Here is a 23,220-nt window from a genome sequence, read left to right as displayed (position 1 = left end):
CTTTGAATGATACATGTACATGGATCAAACTATACTTGTTTGAATATCATAACAGATTTCCATCCCTATAAGATTGTATAAACATATTCCACTGTTATTAGCAATCATGCAAAACTTTCATTTGAACCACAATAAGATAGATTTAAATTACACATGTGATCTGAAGGATTGATATGTTTACTAATGCTATTGTCTCTAACCAGCAAGGAGATGACAGCGATGATTTTATGGAGGACATTTTTGAAGATGATAACAGTCAGTTGCCAAGCGATATCCACGATCGCAAGAAGGAGCTACTCAACTACGGGAAAATGCCCCACGAAGACGAAGTTTCAAAGGAGCTGACTGAGAAGGTGATTTTCTATAATTAATTACATGTCCTATTAATGAAAAAATATTTATTCAGCATTAATAAACATGGCCCTGTAGGGTTCATTGAATTAATACCTTTGTTTTGTTGACATTCATCAACTCATAATGTATGTTTAGTAAGATATTATAAATACATGTAGGATTCATTTTGAAGCCAACTGAAAGGAGTTCAATATTTGAATGAAGCTATGTACAGTCAAACATTTTTAATGCTTAGCCAACAGAACCTTGGTAACTCTTTGAATAATACAAATATTTAAATTAATCGTATTTGAAAAGAAATGGATTGTCTGAATGGATCTAGCAGTGAATATTGTCTTGTAGTCATAAGAGTTTGAGTGAATGAAATTCAATTGTATACTGTATAGGAGAGGAAGGCTCTGGACCTGCTCATACAGGAACTACTGGACAATGGTCAAGTGATAGAGAGCTGTAGACTGGCCACCGACTTCCACTTCTACTCCAGGGACCTTGTCATTATACTGGTCAGTGAACATGTTTCTATTTCAGGTAAAATGTGTTAGTGAGATATAATTAACATGTGTAGGATTGTTTTTAAATGTATTTTTATGTGAAGAAACTTATTTTACTGCAAAGCTCCAAAAACAAGTCATGATTGCAGAAAAAACCCAAAAACAAAACAAAAAAAGACACTCATTGACAAGATACTGTTGTAATTGTTACATATAGAAATACAAGATTAGTACCTAATCACAGTATTCTGTTGTCATGGAAACTGGGTTAAAAAAATAGAGTGTTGTGTCTCTACATGTGTCCACACACAATCAAACTCTGATTTTAATTGTCTAAAGTGAAGAGAAATATCCTCTATTGTGTAGCTGGGAGACTTACCACTTTTAACGTAAAATGTATACCATTTTACACTAAAACTTACCATGCATGTTAAGGGTATTCAGTGTTCATTAATTATACATTGTTTTTGACAGACCTGTATCCGACTTGCTTTGGGAGCGGTCACTGTCGGGGAATCTATGGACATGACAATGGTCAGTCTGTTAGCTGAGAGTACTGCTGGACATCGTAGATTGTCCATGGCAACCACTCCAAACATTGGCCGAATGTCAAAAAGGGCATCTAGTAAGTACCAATATGGCTTCTCAATAAAGTCTTGTTGGTGTAAGGTAAATCTAGAAACTATATAGATTTATCCTTACTATACTTGTATAGCTTTTGTGATTCAAATAATGACTTTAATTATTTTGAACAAAACTGCAAAACAAGCTACTAAGGGTCGTGAGAGTTTAAACTGTGAAGAGTATCAAGGGGGTGGAAAACCTATGTGTACTAATAACAGCTTTAATATTTCCTAGTGATCAGTCTAGCATCTGTGGCGTCCAGTACATGGGAGTTCCTACCTGTCGACCAAGAGAAAACAGTTGTTACTATGGAGTCACTACTGAACAACTGTCACCATGGAAACCAGTGTTGTAAACAAGTCCTCAACTGTTACGTCATAGCAACAGTAAGTTAATCTGTAAACCACATTCAAGGGACATTTTTTGATTATCTACCTTACCAATGATGTACTTAATCATAAATGAAATGTCATGGCAGAGTAGTATTTGCAGGTTTAAAACCATAAAGCTTGTTTAGAACATTCATGTGCTAGATTCATATTGGCATTCAAAATATTTAAGTTTAATAAGTCATTTCAATCCTATACATGCCTCCATTCTCTTCCATTATACTTTTTTTCTCTCTACTTTATCTTCTACAGGTCCTGGAGAAAGGCTATGAGGACATAGTTTTAGACAAGGAGTTTGATATCCTGAAGGAACTTCTCAAAACAAGCCTTCCCCAGCGGTTCTGGCTGGCGTCAGAGTTCCTTAGCAGCAGTTCTCTTACAAGTACAGAGGTACATTCAATCTAAATCTGATGCAATAGTCAAAGTATTTTGTTGGTAAAAACCAAACCATTAAGTGTATTTCATGTACATGTGTCAAAATTCTGTCACCTCTAGCACTCAGATAACTCCATAACTAATTGTGACAGTATTTGAATACTTATGGTTTCACGTTATTTCCTGTAGGTAGCAGGATTTCTCTGTGACTTGATAGTTCAGGCTTACAAGTATGCCTACGGTAGTGAGGATCTGACTCAGACAGACCCTGCCCAGCCTCAGGGGGATCTGTTGTTTAACCCTGCGGAGGACAGAGATGTAGCCGGGGAGTTTGTGACCTTGTGTCCAGACCCATCCATCCTGGGGGACAGACTGCTGGACGTGGTGACCAGTATGGCAGAGGAACAACATATCTCCACAGAATGTAAGTTTATTGCAAAAAATCTATGTTTTAGTATTTCATCTGTGCATATTTGCAGAGTTAACTGGAGTTGTCTGTCTATCCTGTAACATGTGTTGTCTCTCCTGTTACATATACTGTTTTTCCTGGTACATGTTTTGTCTCTTCTGTAACATGTATTGTCTCTTCTGGTACATGTTTTGTCTCTTCTGTAACATGTATTGTCTCGTCTGGTACATGTTTTGTCTCTCCTGTTACAATATTGTCTCTCCTATAACATGTATTATCTCTCCTGTTACATGTATTGTCTATCCTGTTACAGTCAGTGATGTTTGTCTCTCTTGTTACAATGTTGTCTCTCCTTTTACAATATTGTCTCTCCTGTTACATGTATTTTCTCTCCTGTAACATGTATTGTTTCTCCTGTTACAGTCAGTGATGTTTGTCCCTCTTGTTACAATATTGTCTCTCCTGTTACATGTATGTTTATCTCTCTTGTTACAATGTTGTCTCTCCTTTTACAATATTGTCTCTCCTGTTACATGTATTTTCTCTCCTGTAACATGTATTGTTTCTCCTGTTACATGTATTGTTTATCCTGTTACAGTCAGTGATGTTTGTCCCTCTTGTTACAGTGTTGTCTGTCCAGACAGAACTTTTGATTCTGTCCCACACCTGCCACACCACAGCATGTAACATGGAGGGAATCTCCCATGTCCTGAGATCCGCCCGAACCATCACTGTTAGTCTGGCTAATACACAGAACTTCTCACTCATGGTATGTACATCTCATTAAAGACTGCTTTAATAAACTACAGGTGGAATACAAATGTATTCACACTTGATCTAAATTAATATGGTGTAAAACAATGATACTAAAAATTCTAAATAATCACTGATAAAATCTATGAGTTATAAATGAGAAATGCCATAATCTTCCGATCTTGATTTAATAATTCATAAAGAATTCTTGTATCATATAAGAGCAAGTGCCCTATTATTTTCTTTGTCCGCTTGAATACAAAAATCTGATGTTTTATATAGAAATGTTATTCTTTATTGATATCTTTTACATAATTTTTAATATCCCCTTCTCTAGGTATGCCTACTGACAGGTGTGGGCCGATTCAGTGAGATGACCTACATATTTGACAGCCTCAAGAGCAATGAACATTTTGAGCTTCTGCTGAAAAAGGGTATAGAAAAGGTGAGAGAAAAACATTGGATAATTATGCTGGGTGTAAAGATGTGCTATAAAAACTTTGAAATGTCTGGTACCTTTTATGTACTATAATGTTAGCATTTATATCAAATTATACTTGTTAATATCTTTACTCAATTTGTATTGATAACTGTAATACAATACCTTTTGCATTATCATAATGTATTTTGATTTTATTATAGTGAATCTTCTATATCAGGGTCAATGATAATTGTCATACATCTGTGATAAAAGTTCAGGTAAAGGGACATAACTCAAATGGAAAAGCGTCTGTCTAGAGTTCCGAGTGTGACCTGGGTTCAAATGAAATCAAATTATGATCTCATGATAATGTTTTCTGCCCCTGCTATCCCTGTCATGATAATTATGATTTTGATGTAACTGTTATTGTTTGTAGGAGAATAGTTTGAAGATCGCCCTGCTGGATTACCTAAAACGTTACCACCCGTCGGACATAGACACTTACGATATGGTGGCTCACAACTTCCTAATGCATCGGGAGATCGCCCAGATGCTTGAGTCTCGAGCTCGCAGGGGTCTACATAAGTACAAGGAGAAGCTACTAGGTAGGTAAAGATGTCATAAGAAAATGAGACACCTAAAGATTACTTACCAGCAACCCAAGTGTTTGTGGAACCAATTATACTCTCACCAATAAGGATGTAATTTCGAAATAGCAAAGTCACTCATTAAGTGCTCATTGCACTTTACATTTCATATTATTGATAGTACAAACTATTTTGTATGAAAAACAATATAAAAGTGTCATATTTAACAAAATCAAATTAATCTTTGTAACACAATTTACAACAGCAATGATTATTTCATTGTTTCAAAAGTGTTGTGGATGAATAAAAAATAACATATCATTCATTATTGACATGGATGTTTGAAAGATTTGATGTTCAAGTAGTTGAAGTTTAGCAGGAATTACTATAGTACTTGCTTTCTTCGACTTTCATAAAATTAGTGTACTATCATGTTATGTTATGTTCTTTTATATTATTAGAAAACACAACAGAAATAAAAACAGACCTACAAAACATTGTGCAGGATTTCACAGAGGCTGCTGAGAGCTACCACAAAGTGAGTTTCATAGCTTAAGATTCATCACATAGAGTAGACCCTTGCCAGCTACTTTTGGCTCTTAGAAATATTACTTGGGCCCTGTAATTCAAAGGATTTATCTATGAATGACATGTTTTTCTCATTCCGATATCTTGAAAATTGTGATTTAACTTCTGAAATCGCTAAAAATTTAAGGGACTGGATGACCTGAGTTAGGAACAAATAGGAAAATTCTATTTAGTTGCATCAATTCATAAATCTTTAAGACACAGTTTCTATATAATACTGCGATTTTTGTCCCCAGGAGAGTTGCCTGCGACACGCACAGACCTGTTTACGTCATGCTCGACTGGTTGCTCTCCAGCTCCAGCATCTCTCCCCTGTTCTCTCAGTCCTTCATCTCTCACCAGGTGGCGCTGATAAATTCATAGCCTCACACCCAAAGTTCCTTGAGGTATGTAAATTGCTCTCATCTGTAATAATGACATCATTAAACAGTTTTTAGCTGTTGTTGAAGAATTAGGTTACTACAAAAACAATAAAGGGAAAAAAGTCAAAGACTTTTTTAAAATGTGCATGATGCAGAATATATTTAGATTAGGAATGTGCCTTTACGTTTAGACCTTTTGTTTTATTTCAGGCTTTGATCGTGAGTGAGACCTACGCTAAGAAGGGAAGTTGGCCTGATGCGTTATGTCACAATGTCCTTCGAGGTGGAGACTTCCGCTATTTACAGGACTTCAAGTCTCACATCAAACTGACAACCGCTCTCGTGTCAGAAACTATAGAAAAGTAAGCAGAGAAAATTCTTAATTCATTATTGCTGAAACTAAGAGCATTGTCTTGTAATTTTGAGGTTCAATGATTTGTTTTAAATGTTTTACTCAAAAACTAATTTTCCTTCATCATTCATCATTTATTCATTCTTTTTACAGATTCCAACTAGAACAAAATCCTTCTACTCAGACAGTAAACAATCTGAAGAAGTTCCTGGAGACCCACTGTAGGGACATCAAGTTAAAGTATAAAGTGGCACAGGAGTTTGGCTTCAGAGATCTACTGAACAGCATGGAGAAGGGAGACAATAGCAATTATATACAAGATCTTGTGTTCATGGCCTCATAAACTCATTGAAAGAAAAGAAAAATAACATCAACCATATACAAGATCCGGTGTTCATTGCCTCATGAAGTCATTATGGACGATTTTAGGATAGAAATTCAGTGTTTTACATGTATCTATGTATACAAGTACTGGAGTAGAAGTGAAATGTCTTGAGTATCACATTTCTGATTGTTCCAAGCAGAGTAGCTTTGTACCGCCAATATAGCAGTTTGAGGACTTACAAGAGAAAGTTAACGGTATGATTCCATGGATTAAATTATATGATTATTATTTATCTGCCAATTGTCTTTCATATCTGGCTTTAAGTGCAATACAAGTTGATGACCAGTACATTTTTTATCTATATTTACTTTTCAGTTCAGGAAATGTTTATTTAACCATCATTGCTATGTTTGTAGATTATGAGTTTTTGTATTAATCATATTTTACATTATGATCACTGTGTAAGCATATCAGACATTATTCCTTCAATGTGTTTCATCACCTTCTATGAAGGACTTCTCTTAGAGTGACATTGGTTTAGAAAATCAAAGACAGAATTCAGGCAAAAGTTTTTAAAATTATTGCTTCCTTTTTCAAAATACTGAGGTACATGTCGCTTTCAGTCTCACTTTACACCTAAGCGGACCACTGGTTATGTATCTGATCAAGATGAAAAAGGGAGATAACTTCACCGCAAAGTCTGTTCATATACATACCAATACTTATACCTACAAAGCACAAACACAATCAATGGTCTATATTACAATATCTTTTCCATGGTTACATGTCCCTCATATTAATCTTGTCAGAGATCAATCAAATGTCAAACACCGGATACAACTAATGTCATTATTATAAATTCTGTCCTTGATTATGATGAGAATAGCTTACCAAAGTGTTGCCATTTCCATTTTTGAGCTTCCTTATTATTTTGAATTATAGCAACACTGTTAAGCATTAAAGGTCCGTTACCTTTCCGAAGCAAACTGTAAACATTTCTTAAAAAAAACATTAATAACACCAGAAAATGCATACCGATGATCTAAAATAAGGTTACGACACCAAACATATGCAAGATTGCCTGCGTAATATATGAAAACAGTGGAGAGTCAATTCGCTGTTTTGCCGTCTGGCGCAGTGATAGTTAACTACCGCGCGGTATTTAGGACGACGACGGGAAACATAATACGACCCGCGTTATGAAAATAAATATTTTATTTATTTTAATCAAATCGTTCAGAAGGTGATGATAAATGTAGTATTAACGGTAAGTTAATAATTTTTGCGACTCTACAAAATTATCAATCTTGTTTTACATTCCCATTTTAAAAATTAAAAGCCGTTTCGGAAAGGTAGTGGGCCTTTAAAGTTTTGTAATGTTGTAAATGTTATTTGATTGTTATTTATAAGGATACCGACAACAAGTTGGAGAAATAAATTGTGCTTATAAAGTCATCAGAGTGCTGTTTTTATAAAAGCTCCAGGGTTACAACGATTTGTCCACCGACTCACAAATTGGTTTGATTTAATAAGTCCTATTAACAGCCTTGGTCATTTAAAGACAGGAAATGTTTTGGAGGTAGATGAAAGCCAGAATTCCTAGAGAAAAACCATCGATCAATTGTACCTTCATCAGCCACTGCTGACCACTGTGGCCCCCACATCAGCCATTGACCATCAAGACCCCCACATCAGCCACTGACCATCAAGACCTCCACATCAGCAACTGACTACCGCGGCCCCCACACACAGTCACTGACTACTGCAGCCCCACATCAGTCGCTGACCACCAGGACCTCGATATCAGTCACTGACTACTGTGACCCCCACATCAGTCACTGACTACTGTGACCCCCATATCAGCCACTGACCACCGGGACTCCCCATATAAGCAACTGACCACCGGAACCCCCATATCAGCCACTGACCACCACAACCCCCATATCAGCAATTGACCAAACACGCCCCCACACCCAGCCGCTGACCACCGCGGTGCCCACATCAGACACTGACCACCACAGCCTCAACATCAGCCACTGACCACCACAGCCTCCACATCAGCCACTGACCACCGCGACTTCCACATCAGCCACTGACCACCGCAGCCTTTCAACTCACAACTTATGAGTAAGTATTGTCAAATAAATTAATTATAATCTGATCAATAAAAACAAATATATGAACAAATCAAAGATTTGCGCATGCAGAATGTCTTGTTAAAAAATCTAGAAGGTAAAGCTGTTTAGGTTACATGCTCAAATATTGTCTGATGTGGTCCATGGACTATCAAGGTCATAAATAATGTACATTTTCAATTTCTATTCAAGCAACACATATCTGATATTTGGTTTTTATCATACTTGCATGATAGGGTACCATTTTTGTTTACATCAATGACCGTGACCTTCACTCATGATGTCAATCTCCAAAATTTACCGAATGGCCCTGGTCTTGACATATGGCCTGTGGTATTTTTGGGTGGAAAATTACTTCACTTGTTTGAATAAACGACGTTTGAATTCATTAAAACTAACGTCTCCCAAAGTGTTGATATATTTGAACAGATTTTTCTACACCACCAAGATATGCCCGGTTATTGTTCAATTGGATTGTTGTCCTGTATAAACAAACATTTTAGTAATTTTAATACACAAAGAAGGTGACATGTTCTTGTAAAATGAACGCGACTTGGCTTACATGAGTTGAAACAACGAACATCCTATCCTGATATCTCAAAACCAATAGCCTTACACTGAATTATCAGTCAATATACCAACCATTGTAAACAATATTGCATACAATAGTTATACAGTAGAGCTATACACAATATAAAGGAACCATTTTGCCTTTCTCTTGCATTTATTAACAAAATACGTCATTTAATAACAAGGTTTTATCTTATTTCTGATATTCTAACTTTTAATATGTAAATTTATTGAATTTGAGATAGTTTAGTATTTTTCCAATGCTAGCTTTTTCTGACTTGTAACGCGGCCTCATTTTGGATCTGCTTTAAATTTGCTGAGCTGCAGCGGTCGCTGACCACCAGGCCTTTAGTTTATTTAAATCGCAATCAATCTTCATTATAACCATATCATCGAGTTGATAACGGACAGACGATGATAAAACTAGGACTAGAAATTTATTATCCCAAACCACCGAACCCGAGGAAAATTGTTAACGGACATCGTAAATATGAATACATCTCAAGAGTAAGATTTGGAATTGCAGCAGAAACAATTGATGAGTATATCGTCAATACGTGATGTACAGTTACGATTTAAGACTTTGTATGGTACGATTTTCAAACAAATAAAACTGCAACTTTTAGTGTTAAATTTCAATCAGAGAGAGAAAAGTGCCATAAATAAGAGATAATTTGATACTTCAGATATGCTCATAAAATTAATGTCCTACTAGATTTACAGTTATGATCAAAGTCTGCCTTTGCAATGTTATTCGAGTACAACATTTAATGAGATTTCACTTAGTAAAATCAAGGACGAGATATGTTTGTTTTTAAGCTGATAGAAAGAGTAATGGCAGTGCTTTAATAAAGAAAGTCTAAGCTTATAATTATGTACTTTGTTTTAAGTGTTACGTCCCATCGACAGTTAACGTCATTTAGGGTCGAACTATTACCCCTAAAATCTATAACGAGGCAGACATTAAATAAAGAAACTTAGGACACTAGTATTATGTTGCTACTCACGTGTAAAGCCTGCTTCAAATGTCACCAGAATCACAGGAATCTGAGAAATAGCTACAGTTATATCAATATGATAAAAGATCGGTAAAATGTAACGTTAAAATTCGTATTCTACATGTACTAAATATGTAGAATACGAATTTTACTGATTTTGGTCTAAGTCAATAGGCACACTGGTTGGTTCAACGAGTGATTATTTCATTTTAGATGCGAAATCCCCATGATATTTCAACATAAAATTGTTGCCAAATGTAAATATAAGCATTGAACGCCTTTCAGTTGGCAGTCATAGCCAGTATGAATGCCAACTGAAAAACGTTCAATGCTTAAATGAACTCAGATCCTTGTGACCAGACTGACCCTTGACTGGATTTCACGAGTAAGATTAACGCAAACTAAAGAGACGGTCTCGTAGACTCGTTGTCTGGAGAAGTTAAAATTTTAAAACTAATTTAGACGTATCCCACATTATGCTCTAATTTATTCTTTAATTACAATTTCCATACTCGTGCAACAAGGAGAATGTCCTTGTTCTGTTATTGTTTCGTTTAAAGATGCTCCACCGCTGACAAATGGTATTTTTCACTATCAAAAACAGGAACAGACGATTTAGTATTTTTCTTCAGTTACAAAAGTTACTTACTTTTTTTGAAAGTGACTTCTTATTACTTAAGTTAAAAATATGAAAAATAATTAATTGCATCCCGAAAAAATTCCGTGGCACTATATCCTATATGGAATGAAGTAATGATTGCGCATGCACCAAAGGCGAACTAAATTATTTTATGTTATTTTTTGTGCTAATTAGGCATATATATACACGATTAAACGCCAATTATTGTTCAAATGATGAATATCATTTATGCTCTGTCGGCGGTGGAGCATCTTTAAGTACAAACCACATTCTGATATTACTAGATATCGTTTTCAGTATGATCACCCGACATGTATAGGACCTCAAACACAGGGATGGTAATGGTAAGTACAGCATTTCTCAATACTTGTTTGTTTGAGTTTTACGGCCCATCGACAACTAAGGTCAGTTTAATACAAGTCAAATGCTCGTTTGTTTTCAATAATTCTCACCAATTGCCCGTTTTCTTTAGATGATGTCACATTTCTGTCTTCAGTCCATTTGCCGTATCTGAAAGGAAACCCGACGACGAAAATAACAAATGCATTGGTAACAACCGAACCATAACACCACTGGCAACCCATGAGAAAAAAAGGCAAAGAGTAAAAGTTCAACATCAGGAATGCTTTGAAAAATGGTCAAATTATTTGTGAATTGCAGTTTTAAAACAAAGCTTCTATCGAAACTAGAACGATGTTATAGTATATAGTAACTCTAACGATACATCAAACATGAAAGAAATAGAAAATATCACAGACTGTCGTTCATGATGACAGGCACAAATTCCTTTGTTGGGTTTCTGGCAATTGTGATTGGAGAGGGTGGAATGCCAATTACGATAATTTCTGTACGAGTTGCCTTCCTCCAGAAAAAACGTTAGATACACCTCGGGTGGATACATTTACGACATTTATATACAAATGAGCTGTACCTCTGCCATGCAGCACATTTTATTTTGTATAAAAGTAATAACACGACAGATATTTCGGTACATTTCTTTACAAATACGTGACCGAAAATCTCAAATGTTGTCCTTCATTGTCCTTTAGTATATATATATTTATCATCCTGTCAGGCCGTGCAAAAAGTTGTATTCTTGTATTCAATCTTGGAATTACACGCGTAGAGAAAAAACCCCACCGAAAATCACCCTGTGATGGCAAATATAAAATTGTAAAAATTGCTAAGATTTCTGGTAATTGTGATTTTGTAAATCTTTTCAATTAAAAAAAACAATACTGCAAAAACGACAACATTACAGTACTAATTGATCTTAGCTCATAAACCCTATTTCACTTGAGTACGAGTTTCCTTCTTCCTGAAAACGTTAGATAAACCTCGGGTGGATGTAATTACGACATTTATATGCAAATGAACTGTACCTCTGTTCTGCAGCACATTGTTTTTGTATAAACTAATAACATAATAGGTCGGGAGGGTGGGATGTCAACTACACGTCAGCCAAGACTAACTTCACCCTGATAATCCACTGTACATATTAAGTACTGTTAGAATCAGTGCTTTGTTACTAGAAAACCCTAGAGTTTCCAACAGTAAGTAGTGTCCTATGGCTCGCCAAAGTGGCCGAGGGATCCCCGATCGTTTTTGCAGCTTGTTAATTTCGGTACATTTGTATTCTAATATTAAATCTTGGAATTCAGACTAATGTATTCGTTATCCGAAATTTATTTTGTATAACGATTAAAACTAGACTCGTAATATCAAAGCCTATTTGCAATTTTCAAATAATGTCTGTTTTGAAATAAGAAGAGCGTAAAAATCGATCAAAAAGCCATGTTTTTTTACGAGAAAATAATCAAATAACGTTTAGATACTCGCTGTCGTTTAATCAATGTAAGTTTGGAAAGTATGCTATTGAAATAAAACTATGGCATACTTTTCACATACATTTTACCGGAAATATTCTAGTTAAGATCTTAGAGTTATATGTGCCATAACTGGGCAAAAATTTGACTGATGTTTTTTTTTCCAAAGATACTATTGAAAACCATAATGTTTGATGACTAACGCTGTGGAAATCAATCAAATGGACAGACAAACATTTAGGATGCCTTATAAACATTGGCCATGGCACAGAATATATGCATTGTAAAAGTTCTTGTTTTCATGCCTTATGCATGTAAAGTGACTTCTGCAGGTATGTTTTAATCTGAACAATTACTAATTATAGTGTAAAATATGCAACTTCTATTAATGATTTAACCATGTATTTATTTCATCGCATTATAGACGTAAATATAACGATTTTTTCAGTACTGCCAAAATTTATTTTGAGCTCTAGTTTGCACGTGTAAAATTAAAACCTGTGCATTGTGTGTATTCTCAAAATGTTGGTAACTTTTGGTGGTAAATGAAATATTAAAAGCTGGTCTTGATTCGTGAGTATTAACACTATGGCACATATGTGTAGAAAACTCCTGGATTATTAAAGATGCTCCACCGCTGACAAATGGTATTTGTTTACTATCAAAAACAGAAGCAGACAATTTAGTATTTTTCTTTAGTTTCAAAAGTTACTTACTTTACACCATTACCACCATTGAACAGTTTGAGCTTCTAATTTTACTTAAAGTTAAAAATATAAAAAATAATTAATTGCATCCCGAAAAAATTCCGTGGCACTATATCCTATATTGAATGAAGTACTGATTGCGCATGCACCAAAGGCAAAATAAATTATTTGATATTATTTTCTATGTTAATTAGACATATATGTACACGATTAAACACCGACTATTGTTCAAATGATGAATATCATTTATGCTCTGTCGGCGGTGGAGCATCTTTAAATAAATATAATTAAATTATAAAGAGAATGACACACCACTTTAATGGTCCATAGTTCCGTAGCAATCGAGAAAACAATAAATGTTTATAATACACCACAGGAATTGATTTTAACCAATGGCCGAGGTAATAAGTTAATATTTATAGATGGATCTTTGGTTAAAACGCATGTATCCTGTAATTTCTAAATGTTGTTTTCCCTTTTAATTAGTATTACCCTGATTTATCTGGCATAAAGCATTCGTCTTTGAAGTTAAATTTATGACAGGTGATTCTATTCAATACGACAATAGCTTTGTAAAATATCGTGTTAATTGGGTGTAATGTTAACAGATACTGGGAATCAAACGCTAATCCAATAGTTTGACAAAAAACATGTCGATACGTTAATTCCTCGGATGAAATCAATGCGAGATTGGTCGGAATTCGCCATGTCATCATCTATAAGAATGTCCAGGAATAGACCCGTTGTTTCAACAACCCATGCCATGTAATTAAGCATTTCGTTTGATCCCTTGTTGAGCAGGTTTCCGCATACAGATTTCATTCAACTGAGGTAATTTAACACTTTTTCACAAATAACTGATGACTATTTTATCGCCCGAAGCTGAAATAAACTTGTGTAATAGTGTAATGTGAGTCGTGTTGTATACAATTCATATCCCTTTTGTTGAGTAATATTTTACCAGGCTCGATACATAATAATAGTCCACATTCCACGTTCCAACGTTACGTATTAAGGAGCATCAAAAGCCAATTACAGTCATTACTAATTGTTCTATCAATACCTGGTAACAATTCTACCTGTGTAGTATCATCAACATCAACTGTCACAAGGGCTTTACACAATCACTGCCGTATCGACATATTTCGTTTCATATAAATCTTATGACCTTAGAAATTAAAATAATTCTCTTGTACAACTAATGAAGTGAAATCATGTTGAATGAGCAATCTAAGATAAAAATCGGCCTTTCGTCCATTTTTTCCGGATATTCTGATTAATCCATTTGTCATTTAGGCCAACGCTACCAAACACAATACAACGGTACTGTATCGGATTTCATAGAGTCATCATTGAAATTACATTTAATGTCGGCTTTTAAATGTATGTGGCTTTGATACTAATACAAATGTCGGACATAGATAGCGCGGGCATTAATGTCCAGGGAGATTCATTGATTGGTTTTAACTATTAATTGTTATTCTTTACACCGTGCTTGTTATCAAAAGGCCACAATAATTAACGCACTAGATCGGCAGCTAGGGAGCGGACACTTATACAATGAGCTGTGCTAGTTGTTTAATTTACTGTAAATATAATTTGTTGTTCATTTTATATGTCAGATTTAGATCTATTTTATTCTTCGGCCCATACAACCTATAATTGGCCGTGTGTTTTGTCTGTGTTATTTCCTAATAATTGTGTTTTTATCGAGGTACATTGAGAACCAGAGGACATTGTTGGTGGTGGACGATCCTGTACACTAACACTTTTGGTGTTTCAATTGGTCCTCCCAGCATTTAAAGGTCCGTCTAACTAATGACATGATTAATGACAGCGGTTTTGAAAATTCTATAGAAAAAAAGTTTTCTTGTGATTGTTATCCGACAGTAACCAATTTTGAATAGTAAAAGTGCGGTTGGGATGGTTTCTAGAATAATTGAGATACAATTATTAATAAAAACAACAACATGTTTTTTTATGAATAGTTATTTTGTACCAAGGATGTTATTCAAGTCCCTGTATATCCTGGTATATTATTCCTAGTATAAACAGTAGATATGTATTGTAGGAGTTTAGACACAAAAAACACAGGAGTAACATTTAAGAAAATATAAGGGAAAGTACAAAGAAAATAACTTAAGGATTCCGATACAGAAACTAAAATTACAAGAAAGACCAAATACAGTTTGTGTTTTGACAAGAACAACGAAAAAACACACAGAGAGAGAAACAAAAGTGACTTAATAAACGACACTGTTTTAAGTGTCAAAACAGAGAACATCCCGTCATAGCTTTCAGTAATAACAACGAGAGAAGTAACTGAAGAAACAAAACTCATCCTGAGTAACATGGAGAAGTCAAACGAGAAATACAGACACTATATACTCTTTAAAGAATGAAAGGAAACAAACAGCGAAGAACACCAGCAATTCCTAGAATTAAATAAGTATTGCATCTTCCATCTCATAATTTGGCTGTTCTGTTGTATTTGTTTTGTAAGTACAAGTATGTACTTCTAATTATCAAAAAAACTGTTCTCGGTACCATTGAAATACAGGTATTATTTTGAGTGCCGTTGTCGAGAGACGGTTACTGGGTTCTCTCGAGTTGTTTCCCCTCCACTGTTTCTCTGTAACATTATTTTTGCTGGCTGGTGTAAGGTTGTCCAGATATAACTTTGATTGGTTTAATTTTGTCTTCCTGCAGGGATAAGTAATTAGAATAAATAAAACAAACGTTCAATTGATACATGCGTCCTGTAGTGTTCTATGATTATATTGTTATTTTTTCTTGACTAAATCCTCTTTGAGAAAATTGATTAACACAATAATTTTTATTTATATTTCACATACAATTTACAGAAAAGACAACTGAACACTTTCTTTTCGCTATATCTGAATAGTCATAACAAGGAATTATTATATATCCAAGAATAATATCAAAGTATAAAAATGATGTCAACTTCAACAAATGATAAGACCTGTTTTAGCATTGTAATTGTATGGTACTTTCAATGCACGTATCATTCAAGCTATAACACTTAATTTTATATTTTGTTTTCGGTTAATGGTAAACTAATATATGCATGGTAGATATAAATTGAATGTATGTAGATTATCACCAAAATGCATACTAATTAACTATTTTTGTGTGTGCGTGTGTTTCAAGGCAATTACACAATGAAACATGTTTATATAACTTAAAGTGAATAGTCGGGCAAAGAAAACCAGTCTAAATGCGTTCATTGGCCTTCCAAAAGTTCTCACATATTAACCATTGAAATAAAGAAAGTTGAAAGCATTGAAAGCGAGACTGCGTGGAAATGTAACCACGGACATAGTCAGCCGGGAGGACGTTTTAGGATTGCTATAGTTTAAATAAATTTCTTTGTTCGCAGACAGATTTTGACGAGAGATTTTATTTCCTATTTCATAAGAAATTATACTGGATACATTCACACCATTTTTACCGACTTTAGCCATCCTTGCCCGACTGTTCACTTTAATTTATTGATGTACTTCGAGACAATACTATAATATATATATTAAAGCTATAATATGAACTGCCATCGAAATGGTATAATGTAATTATGACCACAGAAACGTGATGCTACGTATTTTGGAAATTAACATGGATTATGAAAGAATACAATATTAGAGATTTCACTAGTTTTTAATTACACTTGGTAAATGATCAATCGTGATTTTATCGGTATAAAGTTTTCATCTTTGTGTTGAAGATTGTAGTGATAAGACATGTTAACCTCTCAAATTTACATATACATTTTTTCTACCTTTAAATCCATATTTTGAAATTTTGTTTTCATATATGTATCTTTTTCGAACTGTGACTGTCACGTATTATACAGGTTAAGATTATTATTAAATGGTTTGCGCTTTTTTTTACAACTAGTGACATTTGATTTCATGTTGAATTTTGGATATTTTGTGAAAAACAAGGGTATCTCAATTATTATAGGTGGATGTCAAACTTGTGACCATAACTCTGGTGGCTAGTGGTAGACCCAAAGGTAAAGAGTTGATGTAAGGACACCTACTTCGACGTCATGACATCCTGAATGATTTAAAGCATACACCAGCTACATTTACATAACACAATACAATTATAGTTCACTCACAAAAATGTCTGTCATTATAGTAGTAATTAAACCCAAAATACTACTGACAAAGGCATATCAGCTATCTTTGTTTTAATTATCTTTGTTACATTGAAGTAAATGCATATTTTATGCAATTTTAGTATTGTCGTAGTCTATATTAAGTCTGTACAGGAAATTGGAAGCATTATATATACAGGGATGCTTAGATGATGTCTAGCAAAAACCTACAGTATAATAGAATATATATAAGAATTTTATGTTTCTGTGTGTTAATTATGTTATCATTGATTCTGAAATATAATTTATTAGTTGTATAATGAGAATACCATTTTTATAATTAAAATGAAAGTTTGTACAGGAATATTGTTCAAACAGGGAGTTGTATAATAATATGATGTCTAGAGAAGAATATTATTGTTATTATTGACATATCCTGAAAACACAATTTTACCAAATGAGTGATTTTTATTGTCCTATGTTACCTGTAGCCTACCTGTAATAGGTGACCAATCAGCGAGCATTAACTATTGTATAAACACCATGTGTTAATTGATTGTGTGGGGCATCTCAACACTCTAGCACGGAGCCTATATGTTCAGCCACTTGGATGAAGATCACAGCGTTGTGATTTGTGACTAATCCTTTTATCTTGTCCACCACAGGTGAAAACCACCCCAGGTGTAAACTAGGTACCTCTGTTACTTACCGTCATCACGCATTACAAAATATTGTATTGTTCATTGTAATATTACTTTTCTTATTGGCAGGGAGAATAATATTGTTCTGAAACATATCTATAAACAATGACTGAAAACAATGCACCCGATGAAACTGACTGCTTACTGCTATAACTATTAAATATGAAATTGAAACTTGATATATGATGCAAGTAAAATTGAATATTTATGTCACAAACAAAAATGTTATCAGGTAAATTCAGGTCAAATATATAAAAAGAGCAAAGCAGTCAATTCATATAAAAAGAGCAAAGCAGTCAATTCATATGAAGAATGAGGTAAATTTTACGCGAAATTCACATGAGGATGACCCAAACCTGACCTGAATTTTACCTGATGAAAATTTTGATCAAATTCAAGTGAAATTCGCTTAAAATGATATTAGATGAACAATTTCAGGTCAAATACGCTTATACGTCGCCTTAAGTGTGTAATCAAATATATTTTATTTTCTATTTTTTTTCTTATTATCCACATTTTCTCACTATTTCATATCAATGTAATATAATAAAATGAGACTTAATTATTAGACATTTGAATTTAAAATAAGTATTGTCTATTAACAAAATCCTATTATTATGTCATTGACCGTAACTGTTAAACTTGTATACATATCTGAAATCTTTGTCTGTGGTTTTGCAAACTGTTTATGTACAAAGCCAATATTATAGTATGATAAACATAATATTACATGAGTTGTGTAACAATGCCAGGTGATACTAGTAAATAGCATTTCAAACATACATAAGGGAGACAACAAGTAACTTTGAATAATATATCGATAAACACATTATGAACTATATAGATTATATAGAATAGATAATACTAATAACTTGTCGATTATTTCCTCAGATGTATAGACGCAACTCTTGTATCTCAAAATCTTAATATTAAAGTTTATTTATAATGTACATAAATAAAAAAATATTTATTTAAATGCACGAAACAACATTGAGACGACAAAACACGGAATAAGATGTTGATAATATTTGGTATCGTCTTAATTTAAAAATAATATTTCTAGTTACACTTAAAATGGTAATAAAAATGTCATTACCTATATATACGATATACTGCTCCATATGCCCTGACCTATAAGACCATACAATGATACTAAGGGCCATAGATATTGGTGACGGAAAATACATTAAATCACATCATTAGGTACAAAAATAATAACTATATATAAAATCGAGTAAATAATATCCATGCGAAAGTGTTACAGTTATGTTTTACATAAGAAAGCTGTACATAGTGTTAACATTTTATTAACAAAAAAAGAAGAAAACACCAGAAAAAAACATGGTTCTGAATTAGTATTGGGAAACCGTATTTTCTTTATTTTTTAGGATTAATTGCAATTTAATATTACGCAACAAGAGGTAAATTTCATTTCTACGTTTCATTTTCAGTAGTAAATTACAATGCGCTTTGATTCATTATCAATTGAAAACAAAATTCTTTCGTAAATAAACCAATTAATTCGTGCATATTAATTTGCTCTGTCTAATCATAATGTCCCTTGTACTGCCACTCTGTCTAAACATACGAAATCAAAAGCGCTGTTGTACATTATCTATACATTTCTTTGGGCAAGGATATGATATGTCTTCTTCCTTTATTCTGAACTGTATTTGTTTGCATGCTTGGATGAAAAAAATCATCCCTTTCTTAACCCTATTAAGAACTGTCTGATAGTCATGACATTATTTGTCAATAATTGATGACAATTAGCTGCCCTGATATCAGTCGGAGTCACAAATTGTTTGTTTAAAAGAGGTGTCAGAAGAATATCGAGATTAATTCAAACGATGTGAGATTTATTCTTTTCATATTGAAACACACATTCGTTTTTGTTTGTTGATTAATGTTTGATCCCTGCTTATTCTTTTATCTAACCAATAAACGAGTTTGCTTGCGTCTTTTGTATCCATCACATTGCCAATGGATATTGTTGAAAAAAAGTAAAATATTTCATGATGATATAACTTAATGGATTTGAGAGAGAGAAAATAAACAAATAAATCTATAAGGAATATATTTCAATATTTTAACGATGAATTGTTAAAAGATGTCGAATGCGCGTTGCGTTATTCTTCGTTTGTTTGAGTTTTGCGGCCCATCGATCGTTATTCAATCGATGATGTAAGAAACAAATTAATTGTGTAACATTTCTATAAAAAATAGTATAAAATATTGGGTAACGAGTTTTTTAACATTCTAATCTAAACTCAATACATGTATTGAAGTGTCGATGACGCTGACTCTTCTGAACCCTCTGGCTCTCTTATTGTGCCAAATAAGGGATATCCATCCATATCATTGTTTGTTAATTTAAAGATTGAACAATGCGAAATTCTTGATTGTCTTTATTGGTTATTATATATCTATAGTTATGTTTTCAACATCAGCAAGACAGAATGAATTTTAATACGCACAATATGCTCCGCAATTAAAAGTACATTTTTCGCGGCTTTTTTTCCCCATCAACTTTTTCACAACGATTCGATTTCGCGTTTTCAAGTAAAAAATCCCCTATTTCGCGGTAATCAGTTATCGCAAATTTTAAATGTCAATTTATCAAAGCAATCAGGTATCTTGGCTTAAATTTAAATGTTGTGATATATCTAACCTTGACCAGAGAGAAAGTTTTTTTAAGTCATGAAGGGCCGGCCCCTATAAACTGTTAAGACGGGAAATGCAAATGAAGCGGTTTTTTTACAATACGGTTGGATAAATTGAAAACAGCTATGGAATAGAGAAACCTTGCAGTCCACCACCCAAAGTGTTTATACACCAGATAGGCCCCCGGCATTTTGTAAAAGTCTTTCGATGAGTTCATGTCTTATTGTGTCATTTTGTAATTTTAGTCATTTCCTATCTTATTTTAACATTTTCGACACCAATACCTTTCCAATAATTGATTGTAATTTGTGTCAGAAGGTTTTATTTATTTATTCCAATCCTTTTATTCCTACGGACATCGTGACTTTCGTAGAAATGTTTTATTCATCAGAATATCGTTTCAACGCCTCTGAATTTAGTTATTTTAGTTATGCTATTTTCATTGTAAGATAATTTACATTATTTTTGTGTCACAAACGATATACCTCTGAATGTTTTAGTAGATGTCTGACCTTTCGTACCCAATGAAACCCTCCTTATGGGATATGTGACCAAATATATTAATGTACTATGGTACATATATAAAAATTATATCCATGGTTGGCGTTTCGATCACTATTAGATAGCGTCTAGCAGTTACAATTGGGAATATCTCGGAGACGAAATGCTGCTCCTTCAAAGAGCTAATGTTATATTTATAAATAAGTAACTCTTGACAAACCTATAAAGTAATATTTGATTATTATGCATTGGTATTGTAGTGATCCGTAAAATATTACCCGATACGCTTTAAATAATCTATATCCTCAAAACCTAGATCCTTTCTGATTGGCAGCATGAAATATTCATGGCTTAAAAGCCAGCAAAGTTTCCTAACCTGCTTGATAATTCAGGCTGAAATCGAGTTAGATCTTAGTACTAATTAGCGATGTCGGTCTTTGTCCCTTGGTGGTTTCGAGAGACTCCGAGGAAGGATACGCTTTGGCGATGAATATTAGATGTGATTATAAAGTCAATTCGGATCTGTCGTGTAATGTCGGTAATGCCTGCGCTGATCAGGACGTTACTGAAACAATCAACAGCTTTCACGCACTGTTTTTGTCCATTTACATCATGAGGCTATTCAAACTCTGACTGCTATGAGGCTATACAAAGATTTTAAATGGTTGTAAGATTAATAGAGGCTAATGGTAGCCAGCAGACCCTACAATCATTTGACCTTACAAAGCAACATTGCACTACGATACAATAGAATCCATACAATCGAATATAAAGGTATAGGTTTTACATCATAATTAATGGCAATTACAAGCTTTAAAACATTCCAAAGAAGTCGATGACGAAGCTCTAAAGCTCTACATTCCCACCTCTCGGTCAAGACGCCGGAGTCCTATATTCTGCAACTAGCCTCCACCTCTAGGTCACGGTGGTCGAGGTCCGACATTCTACTACTAGTTCTACATCTGGGTCAGGAGGCCGAGGTTTGACTTTCTACCACAAGCCCTCCAGGTCTGGGTCAGAATGGCAAAGTCCCGACATCCTACTACCGTAATTCCATGCGTTTTTCCAGCGGACTATACGAGTTTTTTTCTTGGAAGATGCCTAATGCGGGCTACCTGCCGATGCGGGTTATCTGTGGCCAGTTGCCTCCACCTCTGGGTCGCGGTGGCCGAGGTCCGACTATTCTACCACTAGCCTCCACCTCTGGGTCGCGGTGGCCGAGGTCACCAGTCTTGCTACTAGCCCTTCATTTCAGGACAGATAATGCATTAGGACCAGATTTTTTTCTCTAGAAATCTTTTCATTTCTTCCTTAATAACTTTTTCCTAACGTATCCATTGATACTGCATCATTTTAGTCATCATAGTTGATTGGTTTGATTATGTTTATCCTAACGTCCAATTTACAGTCAATGCCATAAGATACTCCACCGCTGACAAATGGTATGTTCTCACTATCTAAAACAGGAGCAGACGATTTAGTATTTTCTTCGGTTACAAAAAAAAACTTACTTTAAACTATTATCGCAAGGTGAAACGCTCAACTCAAGGCCGGATGTAAAGTGGTGTTAAGGGAGACGTTAGGGACAATAATAGAAAAATGAAATGATCCCAAAGGCGCATTTATCGATCATTTAATGATTGGAAAAGGGACACTTCTGACTCTACCTGTATAACAATATATTGAAAATTTGCGAGTAAAATGTACTGCTCTGTGACTTTGACGATACGCAGCAGTTCTACAACATAATAAGATAGGCAAGAATTTTACTATACCAAACATACAGCAGTCTTCCAATGCATATACACATTAACCAATAATGGGCATATGTATTTTCAAATCAAACAGTAAGTCGCCGATTTTCTCCAAAATACTCCAGTTTTTCTCCACCATTATAACATGAAACGCTCTAAATGACCTTATCTGTAATTTATGACGTTAAACAAATAGAAGCAATGGTCGTCTTAATGCATCAGTTAAAATGTATAGTGTGTTTAACGTTTCTCCCTCATCCCATAGATTTGACTTAGAATGATTATATTTACATTTACTTACGTTATTTTTCAATTTGGTGATGTTTGTTTCTAAATAGATGTCATATATTGATAAGTATCCTTAAAACCTTTCAATGTGTTTTGCAACTTGAATATAGGTCTTTGTTTTTTGCCTGCTTTACATACATATCTCCAGTCTGCTAGTCTTTTCTTTAGGCATAATTAGCTAATGTGAGTAGGTAGGTGCTTTTACTCTTTTGTTTGCGAGAGTTAGGTTATGAATTTGTGCGTTAATGACATGGTTTTTTTCATGAATTGCAAAACAAAAAAACTT

General features: G+C 34.2%; 1 protein-coding gene across 1 annotated transcript in view; it reads left to right on the top strand.

Annotated features, from left to right (window-relative positions):
* Window positions 1-7,393, top strand: part of LOC138332605 (spatacsin-like) — a 35,000-nt gene extending 27,607 nt beyond the window's left edge. The window contains 13 exon segments of the mRNA XM_069280604.1: window positions 204-353; window positions 741-857; window positions 1,320-1,470; window positions 1,704-1,855; window positions 2,111-2,248; window positions 2,423-2,657; window positions 3,269-3,411; window positions 3,733-3,840; window positions 4,253-4,421; window positions 4,865-4,941; window positions 5,228-5,377; window positions 5,564-5,715; window positions 5,859-7,393. Of these exon segments, the coding sequence (XP_069136705.1) occupies window positions 204-353; window positions 741-857; window positions 1,320-1,470; window positions 1,704-1,855; window positions 2,111-2,248; window positions 2,423-2,657; window positions 3,269-3,411; window positions 3,733-3,840; window positions 4,253-4,421; window positions 4,865-4,941; window positions 5,228-5,377; window positions 5,564-5,715; window positions 5,859-6,048 (1,932 nt within the window). The 3' untranslated portion in view covers window positions 6,049-7,393.
* Window positions 7,394-23,220: the final 15,827 nt, after the last annotated feature.

This window comes from Argopecten irradians, chromosome 10 (assembly GCF_041381155.1).
Source record: "Argopecten irradians isolate NY chromosome 10, Ai_NY, whole genome shotgun sequence".
In the NCBI taxonomy this organism is placed as follows: domain Eukaryota; kingdom Metazoa; phylum Mollusca; class Bivalvia; order Pectinida; family Pectinidae; genus Argopecten; species Argopecten irradians.
The sequence above is the reverse complement of the archived record's forward strand: the minus strand, read 5'-3'. Positions and strand labels throughout refer to the sequence as shown.